This window comes from Sphaerodactylus townsendi, linkage group LG03, assembly GCF_021028975.2.
Source record: "Sphaerodactylus townsendi isolate TG3544 linkage group LG03, MPM_Stown_v2.3, whole genome shotgun sequence".
NCBI lineage: Eukaryota > Metazoa > Chordata > Lepidosauria > Squamata > Sphaerodactylidae > Sphaerodactylus > Sphaerodactylus townsendi.
Genome location: NC_059427.1, coordinates 101,617,927 through 101,643,363, shown reverse-complemented (window position 1 = coordinate 101,643,363; position 25,437 = coordinate 101,617,927). Strand labels below are relative to the sequence as shown.

Here is a 25,437-nt window from a genome sequence, read left to right as displayed (position 1 = left end):
CAAACCTGAAGTGAAAACCTTTACAGTTCTATTGCCAACTTATGGAATTCAGCCTTCCTAATATTACAGCGTTTTTCCATAGAAAACCACATATTCTAAATTCACAGCAAATGAGAAAAACTACCCTCACTTCACAATTTAGCCCAATTACTTCTGTTATTTTAGTCATTTTGTGAGCTTCAGAGAAAAGAATCCACTGTTTTTTTTCCGGTTTAAAAATGTCAACCAGTGGGGATAATTAGCCCATAGATGATTATGTTGGGAATACATATTCAATAGCTTATTCAACTAGCCCTTTGTGAACATGCTCTCATCCTGCTGAAAAAGCTCTATAGAATATTCAATATTGACTTATTAATTTGTTTCGCCCTATTCAGAATGAACAAAAAGTACTAAAAGGCTGTTTGGCAGTCAAAATAATGCCATTTGAACAGTCTATCATACGGAGGGATAACAAAAAGGTTATATCCATTACTGCGAAAGGCAAAGACAAGCAGGGATGCAAGAATGAAAAGAGATACACGCAGTTCAAAGAGCATCCTCCTCTAAGAACTCTCCTCAAGCTGCTTTTGAACTTTGAATACGCCATGGCTGTGCTGCCCCTCTGCAATGCCAGTATCCTTTGCAGACATACCAAGGGCAGCCACAGAACCCAGGTTTCAATCCAGAGAATTATTTAGAGAAGGTGCATCATACTTGACTGTTCCAAGCAATTTAATGGCCTTGTATGTAGAGTTCTATAAAACGTGGCTTACAATTCAGTCACATCTTTAGGGACACCTTTAGGCAGGAACCGCAGCCCTTTGTTACTGCAACGAACCACAGAATCCACACAGGTACACTGGTCCGGACAACGGGGGGACAAGTGACAGCTGCTTTCAACATTACCTGTGGAGGTGGAGAGAGGAAAAAATTGACCGGTTTCAATAGTGGTGGGGTGAATATGAGAAAGTTCAGTCCTGGTAGAGCAGCTCACTTCATAAGCAAATAATGAAACCCAAACAATTCTACTATCACCATTACTGATTCACAAAATCAGATCAGTCTTTAAGTTCTTCCTTAACACATACATTATTTTATCACAACTAAAAAAAATGCTAGCTTGCCCTATCTCTTCCACTATTCCTATGCCAAAAACAACTGAGGGTAGCCAACTGTAACCACCAAACAAACACTTTGTGGTATGTGTACTGTAGGAACAGATCTGTATGTACACCTTACGACATGTAAAAAAATTTAGAAAACCAAATGGAACTAGTAGGCAGAAATGCCTCTATTCAACAACAGTAAAAAACGTTAAGAACAGTTTAGCTTTGCCTGAGAGCTGTGAAATCTGCTTCCACACAAATTTCCCATGCTGGACAGACTCTGGTCAAAGATAATTTAGGTGTATGTTATCAAGATCATTGGAGATGGCCTGGGGAAGTCCTAATTCTTTATCATCATTACGTTACTGAGCCCTGGTTCACACATGCACGATCACTTCATTTATTTGCACTTGATTATTGTACATTTGAAGACTAGCAGCTAAATGAGTGACCATTAAAAAGCCATGTGTGGTAATACAAAATATCAGCTACGTGTGCAAGTTATCACTTGATGTTGCAGTTATCTAGCAATGAATACCTATGAGTCAATCACCTCCAAGCCAGCTGCCCTTTCCCCCCCATTTTGATTGGAAAAAAAGCTCGACAGTATCCTTTCTTTCCCAGCATGGTGAATATTTATTAAACAGCAGATTTTTAAAATGCTAATATGACACACTCCTTAATTTTTTAATTATAAGGACTGTCATTTTTAATAAGTTGAACTGTGCATCAACAAGAGCTATGTGCACATGCATAAAAATATGTAATAATCTTAACATTTGTGTTGATATTTGTAAAACAGATACAACTTCACAACTCGACAGCAAAAGTTAGAAAATTAAGCCTTTGAAGTAAATGCCGTTAATACATGGATTTCTCCCAACACCAATATGAAATTTCACAAAGCACTAGGGGGAAAAAGCAAACTTAAATATTTCACCGTCTCAATAAGGCTCTACCAACCACTATAATGAAAGGTGATTTCTGTTACAGATTAGAACCTTCAAAATCGAAGGTTGCCAGCAGACTGTTTGGTTACTTTTATATGCTCAATTTTATTACCTAGATATGAAGAACAATGAAAAAAATATGAGAATAGTCACAATAGTGTCATGCTAGGTCTGCTGTCCCTTCCACTGCCCTACTAGGCACTAAGAAACACCACAAGAAGATGCAAAATCAAGAAATTTACAACCAAAAACTCCAGTTAATGAAATATAAAGGAATATGCTTCTTTGTTAATTTGGATGTTTTGTAAATTTGGATACAAATGATAGTTTTAAAGCTACTATTACCAAATAAAACAAATTTCTAGATGCCTGGAGCCAGTGACACTATCCTCTTGACCCATATCTTTCAGACCAATTTGATTGATTCTATTGAAAATTCTCTACTCATTCCACCAGCTTTCTTACCATCACATGTAAAGTCTTGTGTTGCCACATCCTGAATTGGAATCTCCTTCAAGAAAAATGGTTTCTGGCAGCGTGGATTTCCACTGACAATCCTTCTTTTCCTTAGCCATTTCCCCAACCAGGCCAAGTGGCAGTTACAGTTAAATGGATTAGACAGCAAATTACTAGAAGGGAAATTAAGTCAAAAAGCATTGTGAATTATTACAGAAACAAAGGGATAGAATTTTTAAAAGTAAAATACATTTGGACCATTAACTTCTGGAAACTATCTTTTCAAAGAAGTCCAACAATTGCATTTCCCCCCCAATCACTGAAGAACAGAATGGGTCAGCCTGTATTTGCCTCTTGGTCTAACCACTGGAGGCGGAGAAATCACAGCTTTCAAGAATGTAGCCAATCTACCTGCATAATAATCTACTATAGTGCTTGTAACCATATAATAAAATGTAGCATTTATACAACACTTTGAATCATTCAAATGACCTCACATAAAATATTTTCTTGTTATCCTTAAAACAGTCCCATGAGGTAATTATTGTTATTCCCATATGTTTTATTCATGCTGTCTCTGGCCAAAAGGGTCAGGATTATTCTCCTCATATCTACTATTCTAGTTTACTCTACAATATCTGAGGGAGGGGGGATTGTACAAAAACACGTTAAACCAGTCCCTCATAAAAACATACATCATTAATAAAACAATTAAAAACAGAGAAAAAATGAATACCAAAAATTTAAAAAAATTAAAACATTGGACAGAAAAAAAAGGATCCCTGAGGGAATTACAAAAAAAGTCTTCCCTGGATGGTGGGACACCACAACAGAAGGAGACAGATGAATCTCACTAGGGAAAGAGTGTCAAAAGTTTTGGTGGTTCTCTCTTGGGTTTTCACCCTCCTAATCTCAGAAGACAGGGCATTCAAAAATGGCATAGGCATTGGGGAGGTTCAAGGGAGTACATGCTCCTTCAAGTATGCTGGTCCCAAACCATGTAGGGTTATGTCTTCACGACAAAGATGAGATCTGAACTTCCTGATCCAGGCCACAGTCCTAACAACATTTTTCTGGGAGTAAGCCCCATTGAATAAAATCATATTTACTTCTGAACAGTCCTGCTCAGGATTACTCCTTCAGTCTCTTCCCCACTGTGCATTAACATCATAAGTAAAACAACGTCCACCTAATATATGAACCAATGAATAATGCCACATACAGTCTCTGCCCAGCTGTTATAAACTAACAGGAATCCAAGCTAACAAATCATGGTAATGGGAAGAAATGTACTGACTGATGGCATATAAAAGTCATTGAAATCCTTTTTGGCTAGTACAGGTTTTGTTCTTTTTTTTTTAAAGAAAAATTGGCTATGCACATCATATATCAAAAGCTTAACGGAAATGCACCATCAAGTAAGGTTAAAAGCAGCAAGTAACAGACATTTAAAAAAGCCTCGCAGGTGTAACTCTACTACCAGAGTTCAAGCCCTGCAGTATGCGATACATTAATGCTTAAAACCTCTGTGACACTTTTATTGCCACTAGTGAGAAGGAAGGATCAGCATACAGACATGCTAAGATCCTAAGAATCTAATGGTAAAGGGAAGATAAGATCAAATACATCACAAAGGGTAATATATCTGGCAGGCTCAGAAGCCACAAGCCAAAAAATAAGAGTGAAACAGCTACCTGGATTTTAAATCTCTGAGTTCTTAAGCTGATCTCATTCTTTAAAGGAGGCAAGTATCAATTTTTAACATGCTGAATCTTTTCTTATGTGAATAGACTGCAAAACCTTGGGACTTTTATACTACAGGGCAGTAGTATAGCCAGCATCTTGTTGATGCAAAATGTGTTGCGTGCAGAGGTGCGGAGATTCGCTCCATTAAGTACAGACCACACTTGTTTGTTGGAAATGATATCGGCCGCAGCCCAATTTATTTTAACAGTATAACAAACTAGAAGCTGGGCAAGCATAACAAAGCACATCCTAGCCCCCAGGCAGCTACACTGAACCTGGTTATCGGGGCAGCCCCAGCTGACCCCTCAGGCCCTTCGGACAGCAACAACTGTCACATCCCCCAAGGGAACTGGAACAGGAAGTTACTAGGTGCCGCTTGGGCGCATACCCATTTTGTGACACCCCTTCTTGCTGGGTTTCAAGCTCTCCGCATGCCCCCAAGGCGTGCACTATCGAGCTCTCCACTACCTCAGACTTCATATGGAGGCCCCCAATGTGGGAAGGTCCAGCATGCAAGCTCTGCCTTCCCGAAAAGGATGTGCTCCTATGCCCCAACTGCCACAGAACTGTGACAAAACATCAATGCATAACCCCAAGAGGAAAACTGACAACACTGGGAGGGTCGGAAGGTCTTTTCCGTCCCTTGCCTTGAAAGAGGCCATCCTCTGGCTGGGTTCAGCCTTTTAAAGGCTTGCCTGGCCCTTGTCCCGTGACGGTTCCAGGCCACGTGACAGGAGCCTCATAGACTGACAGGGAGGAGGGCATTTCGCTCTTCCTCCCCAGCCGCAACGGTGCCTCCAGGGTAAGTACTGGGGTGCGTTTTCTACATTGCCTGTCTGGTGTAGTAGTTAATATGTCAGACTAACTTGGAACCCAGCTTCAATTTTCCCCTTTGTCATGAAGCTCATGGATGACCCTGGACAGGTTACTTGCAGTTTCATCTGCCTCACAGGGCTGTTGTGAACTTAAAATAGGTAAAATAAAATGTACCCCACCTTGAGATCTTGCTAGGAAAGGTGGGATAAAAATAGATAACACTTGTAATGAACCCAAGACAATTAATAAAACCTGCCTGGTAATTCTGGCATGGATAAAGCAGCTCTTACACTGTGATCCGTTGCTAACTGAAGCTGAACTATTTCATTCAGTTAAGTTCTGTTCAGACCAGAGAGCAATAAATGAATTAAAGTACTACATCTTAACATGATTTTTGAATTCAGCTGAATATAAATACAGCTTTAAGGTCTACATAATTTGGTATTATAGGGGATCATATCTTCACAAAGTATTATCATGCCTTCCTTTGCTTCAATAAACAGGTCTGATGCTGTTTATTACCACACGGGAGATCAGATATGCTTAAATGTCAAGCTGAAACTGCTTTTACACCAAGATCAGGATATGCCTGTTGCCAGGACCATGGGGGCAATAACACTGAAAGCATCAGCTAGTGAAAGCCTTTCACTGCATAAGATTATTTCTGATGAGAAGCAATTTAAGATCTTGAAAGGGACCATAAATTGCTGCATTATTAAGATAGGCCTTGACACTGTTCAGTAGAGAAAAGATTTCTAGCTCACAAACATACGGGAAACGTTCAGTTGGGTAATCATAATTTCCCCCACTTAATAAGGGACATAGTACTATTCACATCAAAGTAGAGCAGTGAGGCTCCTGAGAAGTGGTCGATTAATATTTCGTTTTTCATGCCTCCAGTAAGAAAAAAAAAAAACCAAGTTAATTATTGAAATCAAAAGTGGATTTCAACTCTAAACTAAAACAGCACTCAGCGGAATCTTGAACAAAACTCCATGAATTTAGAAAGAAACAATTAGATCTTATTCAAAAAACTAGTAAAGTCCAAGTGGCCATTTTGAACGGAATGTTCTGACTCCTTTATACAAGTGGCATAGCGAGTATACATTAACACCATGGTGTAGGGCTTTGTAAAAGCCAAACAACAGGGAAAATTAAAAGTTTGAAGTGGCTGAAGTACATTCCATTTAATCTGACAGCCAGAAAAAAAGGGACTTAAACACAGGTGGGAAGGAAACAGTTAGTTTTCCTGCTGCTGCAAATTCTATTGTGAGGGCCACAGTCACAATTCAGATGTTGTTAATGATGATGGCACAGTGAAAGGTACAATGAACAAAAACCAAACTCCATATTCCACTGAAAAGAAATGTGAATACTACTAAATGACAATTAAAGTGAAGAATGATGTAGCATACTTCAGTGATCTTAATATATGCAGGAAAAAAACCCCAAACTGGAACAAAAATTGTAAGACTTCAGGTAGAGAGATCAGTGAGAAAGCGCAATCTTGTGGCTCCATTATTGCAGCACTTGAGATCAGGTGCAAAGCTTTTGACACCAGAATACAAAACCCTGCTAAACTGAAAGTTCATGGTACACCTAAAATGAACACCAGAACATCAGACCAGATGATGTTGCTGTTCCACTAAGAGGATGATGAGACCAGAAAAAAGCCCAGGGCTGTCATGAGAATGTCATTCAATTAATTTTACACCAGCATGGGGGTCTTCTACTATTGCAAGCATAGCATTTCATTAAAATCTACAGTAGTGCTGACATGCTTAAGATGAAACCTGGAAGTCCTGCATTAAATTCTTACATTAGCAAGTAGTGCTTAGAAGACCCTAAAGCCCAATTCAGATGGGGGGGCCAAATCCACTTGAGGAGGCAGTGTGGGGCTGTGCTGACCTGTTTGTTCTTGTGCTGGCGCAAGCACACCTGCACTGATGGAGGGGGCAAAGCAATGGCATAGCGCCAACAGGGGGTCGCAATGCCCTCGGTGTGCACCTGTGTGTGGGCGTGCCAGAGTGGGGCAGCGGGCGTGGCAGGGGCAGGGGGGTGCACGCGTGCCCTGGGCACAGTTCCCCTTGCTCCACCCCTAGGGCAAAGGCACCGCTAGCTGCTGCCCCTCAGCTCTGCATGACAAAAGCTGTCTGGGCTGTTGCAGAGCTAAGCTGGCATCCCAATTGGATGCAGGTGTGGGGGTTGTACTGGGGTGTTCCTGGGGGTGGAGCCAACCCCAGGTTTTGGGCTACTTCCACAACCTGGGTCCTAAACTTTTTGGGGGGGGGGGGGGGGGGGAAGCCCATTAAACCCTATGGAGGGCTTTCTGGAAGCAGTTTTTCGGGGGGAGGGTGCCTTTTCCTTTCTCCATGTGCCACCTGAAAGCCTCTATATTGGGCTGTTAGGCAGGCAGTCTTGGCCCCAGCTTTTTATCCATAATATAATAATTTGGACCTACTTGTAATGGTACGGTATAGCTTGCTTACTGATTCCATAAATTGGCTTTGAAAAATTACATTATCTAACAGTTTTTTTAAAAAAATTATCATAACAATCTCATACAATTATATTTCAGTAATTATTAGAAACCAAATTCAACACTTAATGTGATGAAAACAAGACTACTTACATTGTCGATAAAGAAACAAGTGTATTGAAGGCTCCAGGTGTGATAGTGCTAATGCGATTGTCATACAGAGAAAGTAACCTTACTGAGCTCAATCCTGTGAACGTGTCATTGTTGACACAACTGATCACATTGCTCCTGAGCATTCTGAAAGAATTCAAAACTAATATAAGAGTTTAACTGACAGAAGACATGAGACATGAGAAAAATGAATGTATAAGAGAGACAATTAGCAGGCTAGTTCAGGGATCACAATCCTTAGTTTAAACTACTATATTCATTTTAAAAGTTTCACAGACCACAAAGCCCTTCCCCCGCCCTACCCATCCTTCAACAATGCATGCCACAAAGTAGGTAGCTCCTTTAAAGTGTATGTGGCAAGAAAGAAAGCTCAATGGAGGCTTCCATCCTTTAGTGTCCAACGTATGAATCAGCGAGACTCTTATGTAATACACATTGCAAGACAGTTGAAGAAAAATGCTTTCACTGTCTTTACATGGTCAGCTCTAATAATTTAGTTTAGCCTTGAGCTAATCAACCTCATCCCTTGCTTTGCAGGAATTTTGCACTAGATATAACAGTCCAACAGTTCCTTGTTTGTTAATGACATCTAGCTAGCGGTCCACTGAACGGGTGGGAAGAAGATTGAAAAACTCAGAGCTCCTTGAAGACATAGAAAAAGCGAATGCCCACAAAACCTGAACATTGGTATTCAGCTAAAAAACATCACTGGCTATTACTATCTTCCTATCTCTATGGTTAAATTATTTTTCCTCATGAAATAGAGTGAAAACCAGGTCAATTTTATACTGGAAATAACTATGACGAGTGTGTTAGGACTCTATTTGCTTGGTGTCCCTCAACCAATTTAGAAGCTGAGCAACTGTATCCCACAAAACAATCAGTTCATTTTCTTGCTATGACCTGGAGTGATACCATCGCTGCAGGGAGAAGGAACTTCACATCTTTCAAAAGAAAGGGAAGCCTGTTAAATCTTTCTTCCCTGAGGTGGAAAGTTGCTATCCCCATTCATAGAAAACTGAGGACCAAACTTGATGATACGGTATCCACAGTCTTGGATGGTATCTCTTTAGAAAATATTTCTTTTAAAGTAACACAAAATAGAGTGGTTATGAGTTTGCATTAAATTGTTTTCTGATCAGTGATGTCACAGGTAATATCCAATAAAGGCCTATGTGCTTGTGCAACTGGATTCTACACGGCATACATAACAGCGATAAATGTTGTAGCTGAGGGAAGAATCTAATTTTTGCAGCATCAAGAATTTCTAAGCACTCTGAGTGCTAGAACACTTGACTGCAGTGCAACAGAAACTACTTTGTAGGAAAACATTTGCATCTAGCATATTTATTGTACATGATCCCATTGTATCTAGCATATTTATTGTACATGAAACCAACCAGACTTGTTTGCAACAGGTCCTAAAAATAAGCTGGGCATTTTTTTTGTTTCAAGGGAATCTTATATTTGATTAAGAGCTTAAGGAACGCCTCTAGTTTGTAGGAGAACCCTTTGCATATGCAGCATTAATTAGTATTCAATACTGTTAGAGAAATTGACCTCATCTAAGTAAAGTTCACAGAGAAACGGCTAACAAATTAGAGTACCAACTTAGCAGAAATCTTGGCATAGGTAATGTATAACAGTTCTGCTTTGCTCCAAAACAGCTTGCTGTCAAACCAACAGAACTCATTCGGTACACCTGGGATCAAGCAACCAACAGACATACAAGCAACTACTTTTCTTCCCAGTACCTTGAAAGGTAAGTAGGCTTCATACTTACAGAGTCTTGAGCCCTGTGAGGCCTCTAAACATTCGTCCATTCACGGATTCCAGCTGATTCCCTGTCAACATCAGTTCTTGCACCCCTGCTGCTCCATCAAAAGTGCCTTCTCGAATCTCTTTGATCTTATTGTTACTCAGGTTTCTGAAAAAGAAAATAAAACAAAACTAATTTGATGCTGCACAGACAACTTTATTCCAGAAGGCTATATACTTTTTAGAACATAAACACAGCAGTGTTTACATTGGGCAGTGAAAGGGCAAACAACAGTCCCTTGCATTAAAAGAATTGACCTGAGGGATTTGTTGTTGCAAAGTTGCCCCATGATCAACTGTCCTCATACCTTCCAACACTTCACACATTTCTCATGGGAATGACTTAAAATGATAGGATTAACACTCTGAATTGCAATATTTCTGCAAGCATATCTGCCTAAAATTCCAAGCTATCACCAGCATAATTTTTGTAGATTCTAACATAAGAAGTGGTGCAAAAGCAAGTTTGCTTCCTTTTAAGTACTGTTTTTTTATTATGGAAGTTATAAATTTTTACCATGAACCTCATTTGACCCTGATTAGCAGATGTGCTTCCACTTTCATTATATTAAAAGACAAAACTCTTAAAAGCTTCAATAAGCTGAGCAAAAATGTTTTTTACTCTGAAGTCACATGTCAAATGATGCTTCTTTAGTGCAGGGTGCATAGAGCTCCACATTGGGGCAAATAGCCCCTGCCCTGGCTGTTTGGGCTCAAGAAAATAGCACCTCCTCAGACCACAGTCCCAAGATCGAATGGATCTCAGTGTGCTTGGGAACTTCAGTTTCCCAACAAATTACAGTTTCATGAACCTTTAAGAAGCATGGCAGTTTCATGATTACTTTCCTGCAACCAACATGGTCTTAAATATGCTTATGAGTCAGTAGTCTGCTCTCACATAGTCCATGACCAACATAATTTAAAATCTAGAGGAGTACCAAAGTAGCCTGTAGTAGACTTCTTCATGAAAAAGTAAAGATCTCACTGGGCTCATAGAAGCCCATGGGAGCATCTGAAGTTGCTTTGTGTTATGTGGAATACATCTTTTTGCAATTTCCAACTTATAATGCAACACTGATCTATTTCCCTGTTATGCTTCTGTAACAAGATATGGTCAGATCTCCTTTTTGATGAAGTAGCTATGAAGAAAGCTACACTCCCACTTATGACTATAAAGGCACCAGTTTCTAACTCAAGAAGAGACATGAATTGCTGTACCCAGTTTGTAGAGGTAAAAGAAAGAATTTTATTTGGAAGTTTTACCCTAAAAATATTTAGCTTATTTTCTCACAAAACAGTGTAAACAACAAAGAGTAACACTATTCTTTCCTATCAAAATTCATCATATAAATTCATGAAAAGAAGATGTACTAATTCAAACTTGCTATATATTTCAGAGGTTTCACACAAACACAGGTATTGCATACTAACTAATATGATAGTGAGCAAAATATGAGTTGGCCCTATAACGTTAAGCTCTGTACAGTAGAAGAGACATGGGAAATATTTTTGCCTGAAGCTCATGAAATACTTTCACCATCCATACACCTCAGCATGTTAGTATTATATTAAGATACATTTTCCCTTCTAAATGCTTGCAGGTCACATTCATTAGAGCAAGCCATCTAATGGCTTTTCAGTATTCATGATGAGCTATCATGTAAATTTGTACCAAGGGACTTCTTAGAAGCAGGCACCACTGACCCTGAAATCAATCGTGTCAATGAATCCTTGGGGACCGCTTAAACACATGACTTATTGACAAAACAGACAAAGGCTCCTGGTGAATGCTGCCTATATACATACTATTATTGCATACCAATAATGTTTTCTACGGCATCTTATTGAATAGGCATTGATTTGCCTCTTTAGCTACTGTGGACAGAGAAAATAGGAGGAGTTGGTGAAGATAAAGCAATTATACACTGGTGCTATGCCCCACAGTGAGGGTACCTTTCCTTCAGGGTGGAGTTTTGATTGCGGACACGCTTACACTTACGGCTTAGCAGGTCGCAGAAGCCCTGTGGTTCCTGAGAGTGGGCAAACCCCTGACTTCGGGGTTTCCACTCTTCTCCATATTCCCTTGCCCACTCTTTGTAGGCATTTCCAGGGAATTGCTGTGTGGCTTTTTAAAAACAAAAACAAATTAACACTAATGTGCTATCGAAGTAGTGATGGCACAATAAAATAAAAGGGCTTTGAAAAAGAAAAGCAGCATTCTATTAAGCAATTGGGAATGACCTGGAAACGGTGGCAAGGAAAATGACTGCAAGCTGCACAGCAGGCTGTGGGGCGCCTCCTCGCATGTAAATGAAGAAAAGCAAGGAGATCCCACTGCAGATCAAAGAGCCTTGGAGTAAGTGCTACATGCATAATGGACCTAAGTTTTTAATTTAGTGCTACAGTTGCTGCAGCAAAGCTTGAAGCCATATTTGGGGTTTTACACTTGCCAACAACTGCATACAGAATAATTTACCCTGAATTTACTGGGTAAAGTTCTGCAACATAAATAAGTCCATCTGAATGAAAAGAAATCTGCACTTTTCCCTTAATAGTGGTGTCTCCAGTCTTTGAATTTCAGATGCTATTTTGTTCTGTATTCTCTTTTCTTACTATTATCCAAGGAAGGTTGGGAGCAGTCATTGTATCTGTGTGTGTGTGGGGTGGGGGGGGTGGGGGGTAATGGCACAAGCGAGAAAACCCTGCATCAAAAGTGTTAGCTCTGTGGAATTACAATGATCTCCAGTGATTCACAAAGCTACTTGTATCACTTTTTCCTGGAAGAGATACCATCATGCTCTTGACACTGATGGGTAAAAAAAAAAAAAATTCTTCCCACCACTGCTTTAAGCAGCTGTTGGCAATAGTCACTTGCGGGGGGAGGGTTCCACTGCCCCGAATGGGCACTTAGCAGGCCTGCTCTTACCATGCTTGCTTGCTTGCTTGCTTTATTTATTTAAATGTAATTTGATTTCTATGCAATCCTTTCCTGACTAAAATCAGGCCAAGGGTGGCTAACAACCAAAACCAGATTTAATAATAAACTATGACACATAAATTATGCTTAAAATTCTTATCAGCTATAAAATTCCAGATGACACCCTCAACAGCTAGAAAAACAAAAATGAGAGGTGTAGCGGAGAAAACCAAGGGGACTAGCAAAAAGGAAACCTGTAATGGCTACAAACTTAAGTATTAAGTACAATATTCCTATTGGATATAATATCCATGAATATAATATCCATAAACAAGAGGACAAAAGTGCTAGCCAGCCAGCAAGCACTAGGAATCTAAGTCTATGTTACATGCTATTCACGTGGAAACGTCTTGCTGCATTTCGACTTACCTGAGAAACGTTCTGTAATGTGGGAACATGCTTTTTTGACCTGTTTGAGACTTATCGTACCAGGATTTCTGGTTCACCTGCCTCGGGTTTCTACTGCTTGCCAGCTGACTAGCACTTTTTGTGTGCCTTCTCATCTTGTTTATATTATACATGTATTCGGTATATTATATCCAATAGAGGCATTGTATTTAATAGGTTTGCGCGATCATTGCACTTTTAGCACTTTCATTACATTGAGCGCTTACTACACCTTGTCCTTTATGTTTGTTGATAGTTAAGTTTGTTAAGTTGATAGTTAAGTTTGTTAGTTGACAGTTAAGGTATGCACTAATCTTGATGGGGATAACCAGTCAAGGAGGGGGAGAAAAGGGAAAGGATAACAAATAAAGGAAAAATACATTGGAACAATTAAGGGAGTGGGGGCAGGGCAGCCAGCTAGAATGAAACTGTTGCTGGTCTCAATCATAGGCTGGAGGAACATCTCAATCTTTTAGGCCCTGGGAAAATGACCTGCAGGGCCTGGGTCTTGACAGAGAGCTCCACCAGGCTGGGGCCAGAGCTGAAAAGGATCTGATTTAGGACAGCCAGATGCTTCTTCAGCCAGAGGCCACCAGTAAGTCTGCAACTCCTTTTCTATCACCTTGACATGGAAATAATACTTCTCTGTGATATTACTAAACTGCTAATGGTTCCCTCAGACTGAAACAACTGTGAATATGAGGTGTGCTGAATTAGAGCCAAAGTCACCCTCCTCTTTGAAGTACTTTCTGTGCACTTCTTGCATACTCTTAATTTTAGCATGAAATTTGGATGTCAGTGTTTGAGCACTTATCTGATTTACTGCAATCAGGGTAGCCATGAAAAGCTAATTTCTGCATCTCACATGTCCTGTTAAAGGCAGAAGTGCAGGCTAAGTCAGGCCAGTCTTTTTTCTGGCCATCTGGCAACGTAGTATGAAATCAAATCTACAGGCAGAAGGATTTTGCTTCCCACTCTCCCAAGAAATTAAAATACAAGTGATGTGAAAATATCTGTGCAAACATCAACAAAGCTCTTGTATTTCATTATGAACCATCAAGTGGTGTTTTCTCTGCGTAAGATTTTGAACTGGCTGCTGGTTTGCATAATGTTTTTATTTATATTTTATTACTATGCTTTTCTTCAGCAGTAAATGTAAATAATTTCTGCTGCATATTGCATTTGAATGCATTTTGCTGTTCCATGATGGTTTAGGTGTATCCCATCTTGCCCTTTGTATTTCTTACATAAAACCCTGACAAGAAACTAGCTGCTCTGTAGATCCACCAGGGACATAAGTATAGATTTTTAGGGGGGGTTCGGGGGTGGGGCCACACCCCCACCCGGCCCTTAGGGCATGGCCACGCCTCCCCAAGCCCCGCCCCTGGCCTAGCGCTTATAAAAGCAGTTCTCCGAGGTCGGGCATGGCAGACTCCCCTGCCCTGCCCTCCCCTGCCCCTCCCCTCTGGGCAGAGGCATAGAGGGAAAATGGAGCCTGGTGCAAAATCTGAATTTTGCCCCCCCCCCGGGCAGTTGCTGTGATGCTGGAATCCACCCCCAAACAGCATCACTTTCAATGGTGTTTAAACTAGAGAGCCCAAATTCTCCTTTTAAATCCACCTTAAAGGGATACTCTGGGGTCCCTAGTTAAACAACATTGAAAATGATGCTGTTTTGGGGTGGATTAGTCACAGCTTTTCGGAGCTCTCTCAGCCCCACCCACCTCACAGGGTGTTTGTTGTGAGGGAGCAAGGGCAAGGAGATTGTAAGCCCCTTTGAGTCTCCTACAGGAGAGAAAGGGGGGATATAAATCCAAACTCTTCTTCTTCTTCTAAACTGAGGACCTCAGAATCTTCTTTTAAATCCATGCCAAAGGGGGTGGATTTAAAAGGAGAATCTAAGGAAATTTGGGGGGTGCCTGCTGTCAGGGGTGCAATTGTTAAGCTAGAAGCACCAAACTTTCAGGGTATCTTTAGGAGTCTCTCCTAATGATACCACCCAGGTTTGGTGAAGTTTGGTTCAGGGGCTCTAAAGTTATGGACCCTGAAAGGTGTAGCCCCCATCTCCTATTAGCTCCCATTGAAAACAATGGAGGATGGGGCACTCCCTTTGGGAGTCCAGAGCTTTGGACCTCCTGGACCAAACTTCACAAAACCTGGGTAGTATCAATAAGAGACTCTCCTGATAATACATCCCAGGTTTGGTTCAGGGGGTCCAAATTTTGGTTCAGGGGGTCCAAAGTTATGGACCCTCAAATGTGTAGCCCCCATCTATTAGCTCCCATTGGAAACAATGGAGGATGGGGACTCCCTTTGGGAGTCCATAACCTTGGGCCCCCTGAACCAAACCTCACCAAACCTGGGTAGCATCATCAGGAGAGTCCCCCAAACAATCCCTGAAAGTTTGGTGCTGCTAGCCCAAACAATGCGGCCCCTGCAGGCCAAAAACCGAAAAAGCACTAAAATGTTTTAAAAACCCACAAACGGAGGGGTGGAGCTTCGGACATGAATGGGGGGGGGGTTCAAACCCGAAACCCCCCCCCCCCTTACCTACGTTCATGAGATCCACTCATATACTCCCAGGAGAGGGGGAGGTGTCAACTATTTCTATTTACACCGGCCATTGTGAAAAACAGTTCAGAAATGTAACTTCAAATTACATCTAAATGTTCCTTTTGCTTAGTTGCCCTGTAAAATGTTCTTGTCCACTGACAGCACTAGTTAGTAACAGAAAGTGGAACTTCACTCACATGACTAGAAAAGATGCTGAAAACCTAAGGTCAGTCACAAGAAGGTTTTAATTGAAGGAAGGAAGATTGCAGGGAAGAGCCACTCATCCCCACCCCCCACCCCATATATCATTTCCTAAAAACAAATAACCACCGCTACCTTGTTAGAGGAAAGGTCTTTATTTCTCCATACTGGGGCTAATTAGCAGGTGTGGGAGGTGAGGAGGAGCTGCAGTTGGGATATGTTACAGATAAAGCCTCCCACTCGTCTTAGGATCACATCCATTTATTCATATCTTCCTCTTTCCCAGATGTTTTAAAAGAAAATTAAAGGTATCCAGAGATCTGCTCACAGATCTTCAACATCATGTAGAATTGTGCCCTTGGAGAGCCTAACATGTTGGAATGACACTGAAAGAGAGTCTCCCTTTGTGTACTTGGGGACAGAAAAGTGAAGTTCAACATTTTAGAAGCTTTTGGCAAAATTCATACAATGATGTACTACAAAATTGTGTTCTTGGCATACTCAACTGCTTTAGACTTTATCTTACAAAATGGAATAAGCTTCAAAATTCCACATGAGGTGAGGAGGTGGCACAAGCAAGCCTGATTCATATTTTTCAGGAAAGAGTACTGTAAACATGGAAGTGCTTTCCAAGTCATGTCTTCTTGTTTTAACCTCACAATGTGGAACACAGAATATCTTATTTGAAATAGCCCAAATACACGAACAGGTATAGGAGGTTTTAAAAATATCCAGGCTAATAAAAATATTTGGGAGCTTTTGTTGCTTGAAGGCATCTACGATAAATCTGAATGAGTCACTTTTTATGATAAACTGCAGGATGCTATTATATCTTGCTGTCAGAATACAGACAGCTGAACTGTGCCTCTTAAATTCTTATCTTCTGCCAAAAATGGATGTGGAGAATTTATTGCTTTATAAGACATAAAATGTTTAATAGGAACATGGTGGTTCCATACAGGTGGTTGATTCAGATGAAATACAGAACTCTGGCTGGGTTAAATCAATTATAATTAACTAATTATGTGAATGCAGGCCACTATACTAATTATTGTCAGCTATGGTCCATGAAACCAAAAAGCGAAGTCTGGACATGAAGCTAGTTTTAACCACAGTTAGGTTCCTTTTGTTTGGTATCTGTAAACTCATTTTGGCTTTTGAAAACCAATGGATGTCCTGCCAGACAGTATCCCATAAAATCTGCCTGTGAGCTTGGAGGCTCTGGTGAAATGGTAAAAGCAGAGCTGTCTGAAATTGAACCCATCAAAGATGGATTCCTTGGAATGGGCTGAGGTAGTTCAGGCCAGGGATGTTAGCTTCTTGCTCTCAACAGAGTTCAGAAAAAACAAGCTTCCTCCTCAAGAGTTGGGAGTGTCCTTGGATGCCTCTCTTTTCATCTTCACCAAGATATTTAAATAACACATAACAGGAAGTAATATTCCAGTTTCCCATCAGCTTGAGGACAATCAGATCACCACAACTCCTACCAGTGCCAATTCTTGAGCTATGATTCCTGCACCTGTAATTCCAGGGAAATGTGATATCATAAAGGTGACACAACATCTTATGTACAAAGCTACCTCATTTTCCTGAGCTATCTCTTTCCAATTAAAAAGGAAGTCTCAGGTGGCCATTTTTCAGAAGTTCATGGTACCTGAATAGACACACGATAAATAGGGCATGGTACTGTAGGAAAAGAGGGAATTAGGTTAGACTGGATGAAAAAAACTAGTTGGGACCTAACTCAGTGTCTCAGAACTATGTCATAACCTATGACAGAATAACTATAGACAAAACAGTACATTCCATGTTGGTGGAATATAAGTGCTTTTCTGCCTCCAAAAATTGTGAGTGGGCAACTACAGGACAGTGGTGGCCTAGTCTATTACTTATGGGGGGGGGGTGAATATAGGTTACAAGGCTTCTCTGGGTCTGACATAGTGATCTAAAGCTTCTTAGTGTAAGCTAGATCTTAAATCAGATATTGTATTCATTATTGTGATTATGTCATGTAACAGGACATCTTTCCTCTGATTCTTCTTACATGTCAAATGATCACTAGCCTCAGCAGGTGTAATATGCTAAATGGCTAAGGGAAGCTCCCATGCTTGTCTCATTTCACATACTGAACAAAACAGAAATGTTCAAGCCAGGCATTTTTATAAAGGGATTTGAACTGCAGAATAATGGACCATCTCAGGAGGTCCTTTTTATAGGTATAAAATTGGATACTGCAGCATTTATTGTATTTATCACCTTCCTTTTCCTGTATTGCCTTCAACCTCTTGCAACTTACTTTTTGCCCTCTTGGAGCCATAACAGATAAGAGGAAGGGCCCAGCCTGGGTAGGAAGGAAGGGGAGGAGCAAGTAGGCTGGATGAAAGCCTTAAAGGCTCTGAGGAAAAAAAACAGGGGAAAGGGCTGGGGACGAAGCCCAGGCTGAGGGAAAGGAATAAAATGGGTGAAGGCCTGGGGCCTGGAGGCAGGGGCTTGACAGGCCTTGCTGTCTGATCAATTTTTTAAAACTTATAATCTGCCTTGAACTCAATAAAAAAGTAAGTTTATAAATGAGGTAAATAAAATAAAAGCTTTATTTAACTTTGTTATTATTTTATTTAGTTACTTTAAACATTTCTATGCACTTTCCACCCAAATAGGATCCCCAAGGCAGTCAAACATTAAAACATTTCAACATTAGAAAGATTTAAAGTAAAGTATATATATGAGAGGTTTCAAGATGGCGCCCGGAACAGGCAAGACGTTCTGTAACCTGTAAGATTCCTTTGAAGTATATATACAATAATTCAATTAAAAATATAAACAGACGTAACACCCAAAGGCTTAGAGAGTTCCACAATTCTGCTGCCATGACTAAAAAGGCACTCTCTCAAGTTGCTATCAATTTAGCTTCAGATGGCAAGAGTATCCAAAGCAGTGCTTCTGAAGATGATGGGCGTAGACAGGTATGCTCAGATCTACTATGGGGAAAGCTTACTTCTTGGAATATTGACCGTGGATTGTTATTCTTAACCAGGCAGCTATATTCCAATACAACATGGCAAGTGAAATGTTCATCAGTGGCCCTCCTCACAAGTAACATCCCTGTCAAATGGCTGTATTTTAGCCCCCCTCTTGTTCAACATATTTTTATATGATCTACCATTGGCACTCTCAGAAGTTAATGGTCATAGTCTCAGACTAGGTCCCTCCCACCTTCCCATATTGTTATGTGCAGTTGATGCGGTTTTACTGTCCGGCTCTAGACTTGGACTATTACGCCTAATGAATGCTTGTGCCATCTACTGCGAAATTAATTAATTAAAGATCAGTTTTGAAAAATCTAAAGTCCTAGTATTTGCCAAAAAATTTAAAGTCTTCAAGTGGAAAATACAAGATAATCCAATCAAACAGGTAAAAAAATTTAAATATCTCAGGATAACATTCAGCCATAATCTATCATGGTCTACCCAACAGAAAGTAGCCCTCGATATGGCCTCAGTCAACTCAAGTGCAATACTGCGCTTCTTCTACAGCAGGGGAAACCAGTATATCCTGGCTGCTTTGAAAGTTTTTAATGCCAAAATAGAATCTCAACTACTGTATGGGGCCCCCATTTGGATTAAATCAGTAAATTGCTCTTTAAATTCGGTCCACTCTAAATTTCAACACAAAATCATGGGGCTGCCAAATTGTGTGTCCTATGAGGCATTGTGTGTAGAAACTGGACAATCAACCTTAGAAACAAAAGCCTGGTTGCGAACTTCTAGTTACATGTCCATTTTCAACATGACCCTTCAAGCTATTTATATCTAATGATAACAGAATCCAAATTTTCCAACTGGCTCCCATTAATTACAAACAAAATTGAGGAAATTGGCATTTCTATTGAATCCTTGGGTATGTTGTCCCATGCTGAAGCCTATAACAGTTTCAAAGAAAGATTACTAGAAACAGAATCTCAAAACCTATTTGCAGCAGCATCCAAAACATGTTCACCCTTAGCTCCTCCATACCATTTAAACGGGGATGCATAGCAGATTATATACGCATAATGCTGAACCCTAGCCTTAGGTGAGCTAAATCAGTGGCTAGGTTGAATGTTCTGCCTTCAACACAGCTATATAGTAGATTTAAAAAAATAGAGGGTGCGAAGAGATTCTGCTCCTGTAACTCTAATCAACTGGAAACTTTAACCCATTCCCTCTTCTATTGCACTAAATATGAAGGAATTGGGGGAAAATATGCAAATGCTCTTCCCTTGAATTGTGACAGGATTTCAGATACTCAAAAGATCTTATACTTGATAATAACCCTGATTTTGCAGTTTGTGAAGTGGTGGCCAAGTTTTTACTAGAAATTATACACCCTAAAGGATAGTTCTGTTTTTTAACTCTGTTGTGTCACTCTGTTATTAAATGATTCTTTGTTATAATTCTCTTTGGGGATTGTTTTAAATCTGGGGTTTTTTTTCTCTGTATTTTACCTGTATTGTCTTATATGCCAAAAAAGGCTTGGTGCTACTACTATATGGGAAAATATGGTCCTTCAGTTATACTGGCACCAGCCATATAGGACTTTAAAAACCAATACTGCTGCCCTAATCAGTTCGTATCTGTTGGTCCACACTGTCTATCCTAACAATGAAAAAGAATCAGAACTTACATCTTCCGTAAGCTGGGGAGTTTCTTGAATATTCCAGTAGCTTCAAGAACAGAAATATCATTGTCATGTAAACGCCTTATGAAAAACAATAAAAACATGTCATAGATGCGCCATTGTGGCAAGCAAATTTATTACACAAATTAACAAGACAAAATAGAATAATCTAACAAAAATGATTTATCTGTCCTTGTTTGTAATATTAACTTGAATTGCAGATACAAGTTGCAATGCTTCATTTTCGGACTTTTTGATGTTAAGAAACCAACTAAAATATATTCAATTTGTTTTGGGAAAAACCTATCTATCTAAATAGTCTTCATAAACACTTATAAGGTAAGCACTGCAGCTGTCATTATCTTAAGATGCTCCTTTAGGAGGCCATCATGCCACTGCAGCAGAAAAACAATGATGTCTGTACTAGTATTTTCATATGAAATGGAGTTATGACATTTTTCTTTTCATCTAACATTTCATCCTAAACACAAAGTGCTGTATCTGACATACAAATTGTTTAATTACAATGTATACAACAATTATACACTAAACTTGAGCTTTTCGTTTAAAAGAAAAGCAAATAGCTTTTGAACTTAGTTTCAATAATAATGAAATTTATCAGACACAATTATCTACACAAAAATACAAATAATGGCTTTTTCACTTTTATTTCATTTCTTTTTCTTAAAGTAATGTTTTGTTTTTGTAACAAAATGCCACATCATTTTAGATATGTTTTATAGGCTGTTACTGCAGGATTTGACAGTGTAACATGTATATTTAGAGTACGCATTAAGTTATGCTTCTTAAAATTGTTATACAGGAACCCATAGGAGAAGGAACGAAGCTGAGGGTTTCAGAATAACAAAGGAAGATAAACATTATAAAGTGTTGCTAGTTTTCCTATTAGTGACAGTTTCATTTTATTTTAATTAGTAAAGCCAACCCAAATACATTGGTCCTATTGGCCCTATTTTGTTTTCTCAGAAATTTTCCAACTTGGCCAACAAAACTGAAATTAACACAACTTTTTGCTTACTAAGCATTCAATTAATTCTTGCTGTTGAAAGTGTAGCACTTACAGATCTGTGGTATATTCTGGGAGATGAGTGGGAAGTCGGGTGAGTTTTTGGTTGGAACAATCTATGATTGTTCCTTCACAGCGACACCTTTCAGGACAGACAAGATCCATGAAGCACTCGCCACTGAACTTACTCCTGTAGTCCTCTGAACCTGAAAAATTGAAATACTCCCTGGTAAATAGCTGCATTGTAAAACAACCACAAAATTATAAGAGATGGAAGAGGAAGGGATTCTACTATCTTAGAAAATCTCTTCTGAAGTGATCACAGTTTAATTCTTCTTTACCTTATAAAATACTTTGCTCAGTTCATTCTAACATAGTTCTAGAGCCCCAAGTCCTGTCTCATCTCTTAAAAGGTCACTTTGGTATCTTTTCACCTTTTAAAAATATTTTTTCATAGTATCAGTAACCACCACATGGAAAATGGTGTGTTAGACAAATCATAGTTGAAATATAAGGCCGTACATCAGTTTAATCAAAAAGCTCTATACGATTAAAATGAGTTGAGTCCTTTTTGCAAGAATAAATATTTTAACAAAGGACATGAGAAACTGCAGTGCAAAGTAACTTGAAGTCCAATCATTTTCACTTTGTTCATGGCAAATGCAGATTATATTTAGCAAGAACTGCATTTCAGTACACCATTGTACTACAACTGTCAGGTCTGCTTTGGCTTGTATGAATGAGATGCCTTTCCATTTAGGTTCAACAAACCAATATTTACAGTTGTAAAGTATTAATTAAAGGTTTAAACATGATCTCTGCATTTACAGTCACCAAAATATTAATGGCTATATGTAATCAAAGAGCTGCCAGTGCAGATCCAATCAGGCAGCATCTGCCTATGCATTTCATACTTCATTAAGGGGATATGTCCCTGATATCACATGTTATGTTTAACCATCCTAGCAAACTTAACTATTTTCAACTTTTTGTGAGCTTAATGAAGCCACAACATTTATTCATCAATGCCAAATCTTTTATCTGATAAATAATAACCTCAGAAAAGGAATTTTGGAGAGGCAAAGGACAACAGGGGGTACAATGTAAAATTATCTGCAAGTGGTCCTCAAATTGGTATTTGTGTACATACTCAAATTCACTATTTGCAATTCAGTTGGATAATGTAACATATTTGTTTAAAAAAACAATGGTAGTAAAAGTGGTCTCTAGCACTGATCTCATAACAGTTCCAACAATTTCCAAGTGGTCTTCAACACTGATCTCATAACAGTTCCAACAATTACTCAAAACTAGAAATAATATAGACCTAGGAATAAAATCGAACCAACCCACACTCAGTTGTGAAACATCACTACTCACTGAAATAGATGGTTATATATCCATTTCAATAACACCACAGCTGTTTACTTGTGCAAGAGTCATATCAACAAGTGGCTGTAGGAGGAAGTGACTGCCACAGGGTCAAGGTTGGGGAAAATAGCTCACATGTGAGCAGGGAAATCTGAATTTTCCCACTCTCATGGCAGCCATCCAGCCTTTACTACAATCTTTCCAAAAATTTTGGAACAAAGCATGTTTGAGAAAGCTGGGAATACCTCAGGTGGTACACAAATACAACATAGTGTTGTGGAGAAATAAGAAAAAAAAACATTTACCAGCAGCATTAAACTTGGGGCTGATAACCTATGTGGAAATGCCTTCTATCTTCCAGGAAAGTGTGGATTATCTGTTGTGATCCGGTCTTTGAAAAGTAATTTTTGAGGAGTTTTGTTATAATTTTAATGTGTTTCTATGAAATTATTTTTTTAAAAAAATAGCTTTGTGGGTACTGCAATAAATAAATAAACACATGCATACATACAAGCATGAATATCTTATTGCCCCTTGTTGCCAATTTTCTCTAGAAAGCAAGCAAAATGTTACTTTCTTATTTATAAGCAATATATATGGAACTATAGTCTGCATGACTTATTATTTTAAACAAATCAGAAGAAGTTACCATTTTACTTAGGTCTTTATGTGGAACATGTGTAGATGCAGATATATATATATGAGGCAGGATTTAGAGTTGCTTAAGGAATTTCTCCATGTGAATAAGGACCTGAGTTCCTGCCCTTCCAGCAATATACTCTATTACTTGAAAAGTTGATTTTGAAAGTCAAGGAACCCTTTGAATGAGGAGTTGTCAGAAGAAGACATTTTGAAGCTTGGAGTATACCCCAAAAAGCATGGATTTGAGTGTGGGGAAGGATCTTTGGATTTCATGTCATGATGTATAAAAAGAGTAAAAGTTCACATAAAAGGTCATTTCAAGTTAGCAGAAGGTTTGCGAACCCCAAGGACAGAGACAGTCAGTCTAGGGGCAAAAGTAGCAAAGATTAACCTTTAACATGATTGGTGAATTCAACTGTAATTCTAGACCAATGAGAGGCTGATCCCTAATGTATGCATTTGTATATGCTGAGTTGAGATAGAGATGGAGACTGTGTTGAGTTCTATGTGTGTGTTGAACTTTGTTATAGCTGAAGAGTTCTGTATAGTCTGATAGTCTTGTATAGATAGACTTGTGTAATTTTGCAACTGCTAAAGTAAAAGCCTTCCTATGGAAAGAACATCTTGCGTTGAGAGTATTCTTTTCCAAGTGTGGTGGAAGGTTGCAGTGAGTGCAAGAAGACGAAAGACTTCTCATCTTACCAAAGTGACTCCGCTTTAAACTCTGCTGATATTTCAGTCATAACTTCTTCTAAAAGTAATGATGGGCAAAATGGTCACATTCCTTGCTACAAAATGCATTTATGTTTTTGAGCTTTGCTGGAAAATTTTTGGAACATTCACCAGGCTTTTCTAAGAAAACTCAACAGAGGAAGCATATTTCTTTGATCTGTGTATCCCGTATTGTTGCCATCACACCCTTTCCATGAAAAATACCTTCATTTCTGAAAAAAGGGAGGGCTTACCAACAGCGGGAAGAACTCACTTGAGAAGGCTGAGCAAACTCAGAAACATCAATTCCAATTAAGGATGAAATCTACAATACTTATTCCCTAAATTAATGGCAGAGTTACAATATATGAACTTGGAACTAAAGTGCCACATGAATAATTCTTGCTCATGAGAGTTATGGACTTGTGTTTGTCAAATTCCCCAAGATACAGGGAAAACCTCATTTGAAACTGACTAGAATCCCCCCCCCCAAAAAAAAAAAACCCTGTGGCAGTCCAAATGACTAAAATCTCATTTTTCACCAACACCTATAATCCACTTGGCACTCCTACTTTTAGTTTTACAATATCAAATCACCACAATATGTTACAAGTTGGGTCATCTTGATACATACTTCTCCTGCCAGAAACTGAGATATAAATTGGTATCAACTTTTATTTCATAGCATGCTTTGGTATCCACACATTATATACTTAGGAGATCAAGGCTAGTATGGAAGAAGGATATAAAATATGAACCTTTAAAATGAAAGTAAAGTGTTACAGAAGTGATGAAAACACTACATTTTGGACAGCTCTAATATGAATTTGTAATCTGAGTTTTTCCTATTCGATAGAAACCAAAGTACATTTATTCAGCATCACAGCTTCATCATTAGATATGACAGAGGTGAAATACTAATAAGGGAGGGGGGAGAAGCAGAGAAGAATTGTTATTTTCTAGAATACTTAATGCATAAATATGAATAGTGTCAATGACCACAGAGTGTAAAGTAATGAATACCACACAGTGTCATCAAGTACTCTGAACTTCTCATCAGTCTGCAATCATCTGCTAACAAAAGAATATTTACCATTTAACTTGAACCTTGAGATCACTTGGACAGGTGGCAACTCTATCATGTTATTCCCTTTAGAAAAACTAATGTGAAAGCTGGCCATCTGGTTACAATACCCATTCTATGTGTCTACCCATCTCTATATGTGTTACTGTATCAGAACGCTCCCATGGGGCTTTAAGTAGATATGATGAAATTCAAGAAGGACAAAATTGAGGATTATGCACAGGCATTACTTCCTCTATTATAAAAATCAGTGTTTGAAAGAAAAACGAAGATGGCATCCGGAGCAGAATGCTGCTGGTGAAGCT

At 39.2% G+C, this 25,437-nt stretch overlaps 1 protein-coding gene across 2 annotated transcripts in view; it reads right to left on the bottom strand.

Annotated features, from left to right (window-relative positions):
* The window catches only part of SLIT3 (slit guidance ligand 3), a 585,281-nt gene that overhangs the window by 145,365 nt on the left and 414,479 nt on the right, over window positions 1-25,437 (bottom strand). For both annotated transcript variants that reach the window (XM_048487936.1, XM_048487937.1), the window contains 6 exons: window positions 21,380-21,530; window positions 20,304-20,378; window positions 9,490-9,633; window positions 7,689-7,832; window positions 2,504-2,667; window positions 756-888 (listed from right to left, as the gene is read on the bottom strand). In XM_048487936.1, coding sequence (XP_048343893.1) covers window positions 756-888; window positions 2,504-2,667; window positions 7,689-7,832; window positions 9,490-9,633; window positions 20,304-20,378; window positions 21,380-21,530 — 811 coding nt within the window. The remainder of the gene's footprint in view (window positions 1-755; window positions 889-2,503; window positions 2,668-7,688; window positions 7,833-9,489; window positions 9,634-20,303; window positions 20,379-21,379; window positions 21,531-25,437) is intronic.